The 9626-nt window shown below is 52.5% G+C and overlaps 1 protein-coding gene across 1 annotated transcript; it reads left to right on the top strand.

The window, feature by feature from the left end:
• Positions 1-2181: 2181 nt before the first annotated feature.
• Positions 2182-3114, top strand: LOC128948302 (olfactory receptor 14J1-like). Its single transcript, XM_054292959.1, has one exon. The coding sequence runs from the start codon at positions 2182-2184 to the stop codon at positions 3112-3114; it is 933 nt and encodes a 310-aa protein (XP_054148934.1).
• The last annotated feature ends 6512 nt before the right edge of the window (positions 3115-9626 follow it).

The raw sequence follows: 9626 nt of genomic DNA, 5'->3' as shown, positions 1-9626 counted from the left end.
GGAGAGATTTCTTCAGCTCCCTCTCAGGGACTGATGTTCAGGGCCTGAGCACAAAGCCCCAGAGGCTCGTTAAAGTCTTTGTGCTGTGTCTGTGCTGCTGAGCTGGGCTGGGCTCCTGGCACAGAGGCAGCTCCTGGTAACCAAGAAGAGCTTCAAAAGCACATTTCTCTTGATGAGCAGCTCTTCTGCCAGCCCAGCAGGGCCGGGGCACTGCCTGCAGCCACCCTGGGAACAGCATAGAGGCACAGAGAGCTTCAATCAGTCAGGGCTGGGAAGGTGCTGAGAAGTGCCTGGGGCAGGATCACTGCCAGCCCTTGGCACAGGAACCTCTGGCTGCAGGACAATGCAGCTGCAGCTCCTGGAGCCATCTCCTGAAGCTGGAACATCCCAATGCCTACAGACCTTGTGAGTACAACTCTGAGTATTTTTGGTGCAGGGGAGGTGAAATGCTCATCAAACTCTGATATGCTGAGGGGTTCTAATCAGTCATAGAATATTTCCAAGTCAAGGATTTTAACAAAAATGAGAAAATTTCTTAAGACTTTGAAATCAGTTTCCTGCTTTTGGAGAATGGCAGGGAGGGAGGATAAATATTAAAGGTAGGTTATGAATTATTAATTATGAATTTTGACAAGTGTCTGAGGCATCTGAAACTGTTACTTTTGGTGATTGTAGGGTCACAGGAGATCCCTAATGTGCTTTCAGCCTTTCTGTCCATGGACAGCACCAGCATCACTTTTGCTGGAGCCATCAGGCTCAGTCTGAGCTCTCCTTTCTCCAAGCTACAAACAGAACCTGCCCCCAGGCAGTGCCCTGCAAACAGCCAGGGTTCTGTCCGGCCAAGGAGAGGGCACAGAGATTTGGGGTCTGTGAGTGCTGGCATGGAGAGATCAGGCACAGGGAAACACCTGCAGAAGGGAAATCTCCAGGAAGCAGAGAAAAGATTGGGCAATGAGAGGAAACAAAAACCAGCAATGCTGTGGCAGGGAGAGTTTAAAGATGTCCACAGGATCCCCTCCAGTGCAGCCCCTCCCTCTGAACAAGCCCACTCCCTCAGGTCCCCCAAGCCAAGCCTCTGCCCTCAGGGCTGGGGCTCCAAGGCGTGCAGCCCCTCCTGTGCAGGCAGAGCTGCAGCAGAGCCGTGGGGCAGCTCTGCAGCCCCGGGCTTAGTTCCCTCTGCAGAGCACAGGGCTGGGAGCAGCTGCCCGGCCCTGGGGGCTCTGGCAGGGGGCACAGCTGGCTCAGGGTGACGCTGTCCCCAGTGCCCGGCTCTGGGCAATGCTGGCAGTGCAGCCAGGGAAGGAGCCGCATCTCCCTTCACCCAATGCCATCTTAAGGACACTTGGAAGTCTCCCTGAGATTTCAATCCAAGCGAGGAGCTTCAATCCAGGGTGCAAACCTGTCCTAGAGCCTCTCTGTGTTATCTGAAAGCCCCAGGATGAGGCACAGAAGTTCTAGGTTGAGAAAATGCTGTTGGGTTGGTGAAATGAGCCCTGTATGCCCTTGGGTGCAAATGTGGGGCTGAGACTCTAAGAAGGGGATGGACATTTGGTGGACTGTGGGGGATCCATATGCTCTCAGCATTATCAGGATGGTTTTTAAAGGAAACATCAGAGCATTATCATCCTGTGTCTGAGAATGCTGAAAGCCCACAAAACCTGGGACATGACTTGGAGACAGACCACCTCCCCTCACTCTCCACTCACCACCTTGCTTCAGACAACTCACTCTGTTCTCCCTGATGGCAGCAGAAATGCTGAGAGTTTCTGACATCCAAAAATAGTCAGCAGGAGAAAGGGAAGAGGAGTATAAAAACTCTAGAATATTTAAACAGACTTTCCCATTCCTGACGGTGCAGATGTTAACATGGCCTTCTGTGTTAAAAGGGTTTCAAAGTGGAACATGAGGACAGGTCCCTGTCCTCCTCCCACATCTGCATAGCAATGTTGAATTATAAAAACACTGTATGTAGTTGCCCTGAACCTGAAGTCTCACTAAGGCACCAACAGTCAAGGCTCCCCATTAGGAGCTGAAGGAAAATCTGCTAGAAAATCAAATGGGTGTCAGAGGGTTACAGGAGAAGGGTCTGTAGGAAAAGGCTTTGATTTTGCTGGAAGAAGTTCCTCCTAACCTGTCACTGACTTTTCTCCATGAACAGCTCCCCAAGTACATCCTCAGCAAATGTCCAACAGCAGCTCCATCAGGCACTTCCTCCTGCTGGCATTGGCAGACACGCGGCAGCTGCAGCTCCTGCACTTCTGCCTCTTGCTGGGCATCTCCCTGGCTGCCCTCCTGGGCAACGGCCTCATCATCAGCGCCGTAGCCTGCAGCCACCACCTGCACACGCCCATGTTCTTCTTCCTGCTCAACCTGGCCCTCAGCGACCTGGGCTTCATCTGCACCACTGTCCCCAAAGCCATGCACAATTCCCTCTGGGACACCAGAACCATCTCCTACACTGGATGTGCGGCACAGGTTTTCTTTTTTGTGTTCTGTGGTGTAACAGAGCTTTACCTCCTGACCATCATGTGCTACGACCGCTACGTGTCCATCTGCAAATCCCTGAACTACGGGACCCTCCTGGGCAGCAGAGCTTGCGCTCACATGGCAGCAGCTGCCTGGGCCAGTGCCTTTCTCTATTCACTGCTGCACACAGCCAATACATTTTCCCTGCCCCTGTGCCATGGCAATGCCCTGGGCCAGTTCTTCTGCGAAATCCCCCAGATCCTCAAGCTCTCCTGCTCCAAATCCTATCTCAGGGAACTTGGGCTCATTGCTGTAAGTGCCTGTTTGGTATTTGGCTGTTTTGTGCTCATTGTTTTCTCTTATGTGAAGATCTTCAGGGTTGTGCTAAGGATCCCATCTGAGCAGGGACGGCACAAAGCCTTTTCCACCCGTCTTCCTCACCTGGCTGTGGTCTCTCTGTACCTCAGCACTTCAGTGTTTGCTCACCTGAAGCCCCCCTCCATGTCCTCCCCATCCTTGGATCTGGCCCTGTCAGTTCTGTACTCGGTGGTGCCTCCAGCCCTGAACCCCCTCATCTACAGCCTGAGAAACCAGGAGCTCAAGGCTTCTGTGTGGAGACTGATGGCTGGATGCATTCAGAAACATTAAACTGCTGGCCAATTTCTGCCAATCACTTGTAATAAAAGTCATCTTATTGATGGTTTGATTGTGGATTTTTTTCCTTTATATTAGTTTTATCATATTGTCCTCAAAGAAACGTCATTGTTTGAGCAATTCCTCATTTTGTTTCTCTCCACGTTCCCTGTGGTCACAGACTGTGTCAATGATGAGTTATGTTCTTGGTGGCTTTCTAGGAACTAAAGGATCTCCCAGCAGAGTTTTCTGCAGAGATGCCTTTTGTTGCCTTCTCTGGAGCTGCAGCAGCAATGTCTGTGTGCAGAGCTGGGGGCAGATCAGTGCTGGCCCAGCAGCTGTGCCGAGCAGCAGCAGCAGCACTTGGTGTTGCCAGTGCTGCTGCCGTGGCCCTGCCCTGCTGCCCTGGTGGCCCTGGTGTTGCTGTAGGGCCTGAGTGCTCTCGGGACCGAGCACAGTCCTGGGGGTTGCAGTGCCGGGGCTGCAGCAGGGACAGGCCATGGGCACTGATGGGGCAGCGCTGACGCCTCAGGCGAGGCCCTGGGGGCTCCAGGCTCCTTGCCCAGGCTCTCTCAAGAACATGGCCAGGCCAATGCTCAGCAAAGAAAACCCCCGTGAGCAGCCCCAGGCTGGCTGCGGGCAGGCTGGGGGCAAACAGCATGGCTGGGGCTCTGCAAGGGCCCTGGGGCAGATGGGAAGGAGCAGCAGAGCAGGGGCTGATCCATCCCCAGTGTGCTGCACAGCCCAGGGCAGCGTCCCAGAGTGTCCTGATGGAGCTGCCAACAACATCCCCCCTCTGCAGCCCTGGCCTCTCCCCCAGCTTAAACAGGCGCCCCATCCTTGCAGGCACAGACACGGCAGCACTGGCTCAGTAGCCACTGTTTGCATTGCACACAGCAGGGGAAGCACCCCCATGCTGTTGCTGTGGGGACATGAACCTGAAGGAGCACAAATGCCCTCAGCCCCTGGGGCCAGCAAGGGTTGGGGGACACCAGGGAAACCACTCAGCTTTGTCCTGGCCTCTGCAGTCAGCCAGAAAGTTTGTTCCCATTAGCTGGGAGCTTCCTGTCCCACTGCAGACGCTGTTGCTCAGAGCCACGGCTGCCTGGCAGCCACCCCTAAACTGCCCTGAGCATTTCCTTTGCTTCACATTTGCCTTCTTTATACCCCCTGCTTCACATTTCTTCTTATTGCCCACTCCAGGGGGCCCACAACTGGACACAGCACTCGAGGTGCTGCCCAACCATTGCTGAGTACAGGGGAAGAGTCACTGCCCTGCTCCTGCTGGTTACACCATTCCTGATGCAGGCCAGGAGCCATTGGCCTTCTTGCCCACCTGGGCACACTGCTGCCTCATGTCCAGCCTGCTGTCCATCAGTCCCTGCAGGTCCCTTTCTGCCTGGCTGCTGTCCAGCCACTCTGTCCCTAGCCTGTAGCACTGCAGGGCTTGTTTTGGCCAAAGTGCAGAACCCAGCACTTGGTCTTCCTAAACCTCACCTTTTTGGATTGGGCCCCTGGATCCACTCTGTCCCAGGCACTGTGCAGAGCCCTCCTACCCTCCAGCAGATCAACACTCACACCCAGTTTGGTGACATCTGCAAAGATGTCCTTGGTTCCATGGGGCCCCTCAGTGTCACAAAGGCCTCTTGGTCACATCAGGCCCTGCACTGTCACACTGGTCTCCTTGGATCCATGTGACCATGCAGAGCAAATGGTGTCCTTGGTTCCATGGGGCCCGAAATATGACAATGGTCTCCTTGGTTCCATGGGGCTACACAGTGTGACAATGTTCTCGTTGGTGCTGCAGTTTCACAGGAGCCCCTTGGTTCCATGGGCCCCCACAGTGTCAGAAAGGCCCCTTTGTTCCACTGGGCCGTGGAGTGTCCCAATGGTCTCCTTGATTTTGCAGTGTCAAAATGGTGAAACCCCTTGGTTATACAAGGCCCTGCAGTGTCACAATGGCCTCTGTGGTGCCACGAGGACCCAGAGTTTCATGATGCACTCTCTGGCTCCATTTGGCCCCAGAGCACCACAGTGGACCCCTGGTTCTGTGGGCCTGCACGGTGTCACCATGGTCCTCTTAGTTCCATGAGGCCCTGCAGTATCACAATGGCCCCAGTGTCCCCCAGTTATCACAGAATGACAGAATCAAATAGGCTGGAAAAGACCTTTGGGATCATCAGGCCCAACCAGTACCCTAATACTGCCTTGTCACCCAGATTATGGCACTAAGTGCCACTGGAGAGGGACAGTGACTCTGCCACCTCTCCCCTGGCCAGCCCATTCCAATGCCCACTCACCCTTTCTGTGAAGAACCTCTTCCTATTGTCCAGCCTTAACCTCGCCTGGTGCAGCTTAAGGCTGTGTCTTCTTGTCCTGCCCTCCAGCAGATCCACACTCACACCCAGCTTGGTGCCATCTGCAATTTGTGAATGGTGGACTTGATCCCCTCACCCAGATCATCAGTGAAGATATTCAACAGGACTGGGCCCAACACAGATCCCTGGGGACACCACCAGTGCCTGGACACCAGTGGGATGCAGCACCATCCCCTCCACTCTCTGGGCCCAGCCTCCATCCAGCTCTTTACCCTGGGAAGGGTGAACATATCCAAGCCATGGGCTGCAGTTTTTCCAGGGAATTCTGTGGCTCGTGGTTTTAAAGGCTTTGAAGTCCAGGCACACAACATCCACAGCCTTTCCTGCATCCATAGGTGGGTCACCTGGTCATAAAAGGAGATCAGGTTGGTCAGGCAGGACCAGCCACCCCTAAATCCACGCTGGCTGGCTCTGATCCCTCGGCCATCCTGTGGGTGGCCAGTAATGGCACTCAGGGTGATCTGTTCCATAACCTTGCTGGGCACCCAGGTCAGGCTGACAGGCCTGGAGTTCTCCAGATCTTCCTTCCAGCCCTTCTTGGGGATTGGCTCACACTGGCACCTCCAGTGCTCTGGGACCTCCCTGCTGAGCCAGGACTGATGGTAAATGATGGAGAGCAGCTTGGGGAGATCATCCACAGCTCCCTCATCCCCCTGGGATGGATCCATGGATCCCATCTGATCCCACACACCTGTGAGCATCTGCGTGGCTCAGCAGGTCACCAGCTGCTTCCTCCTGGATTACAGGGGGCTGTTCTGCTCCCTGTGCCCATCTACCAGCTCAGCAGAGCACTTGTCCTGAGGACAGCCTGTCCTAATATTGAAAATTGACACAAGATATTAAGTAGCTTAGTCTTTTACTTATCTTCAGTTACTCTGTTCTCAACTGCAATCAATAAAGGGTTGTGATTCTCCTTCTCCCTCCTTTTGCTATAAACTTTTTATAAAAACATTTTTTATTCTTCTTACAGAAACCGCCAGGTTAAGTTCTAATTGAGCTTTCACCTCTCAACTTTTCTTCCTGAATAACCTAACAATATCCTTAAACACTTCCTGAGTTGCTGGCCCTTTTTCCCTGAGTTCCTACAAAAACTCCATGCCCTGCCAGGCCAGTCATTTTTCTCACTAGCTCATCTTTTGCCACACTGGGACAGGCTGCTCCTTCCTCCTTAAGATGATTTTCTAGAAATGTGTCCATCCTTCCTGGATCCCTTGGTTTTTAAGGCCTGTGTCCCCTAAAAAAATCAGTACCAGATTTAGTACTCCACATACTCCTAAATAGATCAAAGTCTGCCCTTCCTAATTCCAGTGCAGAAGTTTTGTTGCTGCCCCTCCTTCTTTCACAGAAGATTGAACACTTGATTATTTCATGGTCACTGTGCCCCAGGCTGCCTCCGAGCCCCACATCTGCCACCAGCCCTTCTCTGTTTGTGAACAGCAGGAGACAGAGCTTTCCTTGGCAGTGGGAGTGTTACCAAAAATTTAGTAAAACAGAAAACTCCTTAACATCAATGTAGCATTAAGAAGCAGCATTCTTCATTCAGCTGGATGCACAAGGGATAGATCCTCCCAAAGCTGTGCATGCTGAGTACAGGAAAGTTGCTGTTTCTATTCTGTATTTTGCACACATATTCATTGATTGTCCTAGACTAGACATACATATGATAATAATTTCCCCAAAATCAATAACATATTACCCCTCCCCTTTACCTATGTGTTCTTCCAGACCCTGGGGGTCTCTCTGGTGGTCCCTGGTGGTCGTGGACCCCAATGTTCCTGTGGGCCTGGCTGAGCTGGCAGGACACTGAGGCTGGTGAGCTTCCAGTTGCCCTTCTCACACAATGGGCATTGTGTGGTTTCCATAGGCCTGGGGTTGTGGAGAACAAGCTCCAGGTGTGAGTTCACCTGGCGGAGACAATTTATCATCTGGTTACATGAGGTCACAGATTGGGCTATGACATCATAGACTGCCTCTGTGACATTACACAGCCAGCTGTGACATCACAGATAGGCTGTTCCATCACAGACCATCTGTGGGGCATTGGAGAATGGGCTGTGACATCCCAGAGGGGCTGTGTGACATCCCAGCAGGGCTGTGTCAGGTCACTGGGTTGGTCACTCTGCCCCAGCTCCCCCTCACAGTTTCTCCCAACAAGTCCAATGCTGCCCATGCCCAGCAGGGTCCCTGTCCCCCGGCATCCCCCCGGCCCACCTGGAGCCACAGCCTCCACCAAAGGATGTTCCACAGGATCCACCCCAGAGCCTGACATGGGACAAGGGGCCAGGGCTGTGTGACCAGGACATCAAGGACGTGGATTATCCAGGTCACTGTGGCCTGGGTTGGGTTGCCCATGGCAGGAAAGATGTCTGGCAACTGGAGCAGGGTCTGGGAAGGGCCTTCAAGGTGGGGCTGGAGCCCTTGGGCTGTGAGCAGAGGCTGAGGGAGCTGGGCTTGTCCAGCCTGGAGCAGGGAAGGCTGAGGGGCTCTTCATGCCAGCCTGGCAGTGCCAGCGAGGAGGGGATGGAGAACACAGAGCCAGGCTCTTCACAGTGGGGCTGGTGGGAGACAAAAGCCAATGGGTGGAAGGGGAAAGAGGAGAGATCAGCCAGGACAGGAGGAGATGAAATGAGTCAGGCTGGTTTCAGCATTTCCTCAACACCAAGAGCAGCCTGACCTCCCTTTCTCCATCCCCCACTGACAGATTTGCAAATCAGGAATCGTTCGAGCTGTTTTACACCCACTCCAGGATGAACATCCTTATACCAGGACTTAATTGTGTTTACATCGATCATAGAACCATGTTTGTCTAAATAATTTTAGTATGGAAATCACTTGTGGATGGTGGACTCATCAGATACTGCTGGGAGGTTGCACATAGCTGTGATTGTTATTAAATTGTATCCTGTTCAACTATGATCTGTTGGCCATGAAGAGAAACTTTCTGTGCCTCGGAGTCTCACCAGTTCCTGACCCCCAAAGGACACAAACCTGATGAGTTGTGGTTCCCACTGAGGTGGTGACACCTGGGCCTCCCTCTATAGCCAGAGCAGAGCTCTCTTGTCCCACAAAGTCCCTGGCAATGGAGGGATGATGGAAACAGGACAGGCTGTGGGGATCAGGAGCAGGGCAGAGCCAGGGAGGAGAATGACTTTTGCATTTGATGGAGCTGTGTCTTCTCTTGGCTTTGTTGGCTGACAACAAATGAACATCCCTCTGTGTCTCAGGCAGCTCCTTCTCCAAGGAAAGTAGGTGGGAGTTGGAGCCAAGGAGCTGAAAGCTGCAGGTGCAGCCTGGGCTGGAGGGAGCTCAGATTTGCACAAGGCTGCTCTGAGTGCCAGGGCTTGGATGGAGGGAATGGTGGGGTGGGGGTAGGGACAGAGTCTGATTGATTGTCAGCCATGAAGGGTCTTGATTTAATATTTATTCAAACTGCATGAGGAAGTACTTGGATTCAGTGTCAATTGGAGATTGCACACATCAATGAATTAACAGGAAAAACTCTAAACCAGATCTAAAAAATAATTTCTCACTGTCTTTTTAAATATTATGAGTTCACTTGGAATATACTACTGAGATCTACTTAACTACAAATTTTTTGGAAACTGAAATATAATTATTCCCAGAGGCTTGGCTTGTTAAGGTGTTCTGAATGTTTATGAGCCCTGGGACACTGAATTCCTGCACTGAAGAGCTAAAGGCTGAACAAGCCTCTGGAGCAGGAAAATTCAGCAGCAGCCTCCAAGTTGCTGAGGATGTCAGCAGCCCCCACTGAGGCCATCCCTGCCCAGAGACCGTGGGGGAATGGGCAGACAAGGAGAGCGTCCCTGGGGCTGGGGCAGCACAACTCAGAGGCACCAGTGGCTCCAGCTGGGAAATGGAGTGTGGAATGTGGCTGGGAAAGCCCTGCCTGGGCTGTGCCAAGCAGGACAGACAAGCCCTGACTCCCCCCAAAAAGCTCACTCAAAGGGACATTTTAGAGGAATTACAATTGTTTGTCTCCTCTGAGTTAAACTCACTGGAGAAATACCAGCAAGAGATTCTCAGGGGCTCAAAACAAAAAAACAGCCCTTACTGAGAACTTTAGACAATGAGAGAAAATTTGGCAAATGGTTTATTATGACATTGTAGTGGTTTTGGTTTGATTAATTT

The sequence above is a fragment of the Melozone crissalis genome, unplaced genomic scaffold (assembly GCF_028551555.1).
Source record: "Melozone crissalis strain CALT ecotype California unplaced genomic scaffold, PUWL_Pcris_2 ptg000120l_1, whole genome shotgun sequence".
In the NCBI taxonomy this organism is placed as follows: domain Eukaryota; kingdom Metazoa; phylum Chordata; class Aves; order Passeriformes; family Passerellidae; genus Melozone; species Melozone crissalis.
The sequence above is the reverse complement of the archived record's forward strand: the minus strand, read 5'-3'. Positions and strand labels throughout refer to the sequence as shown.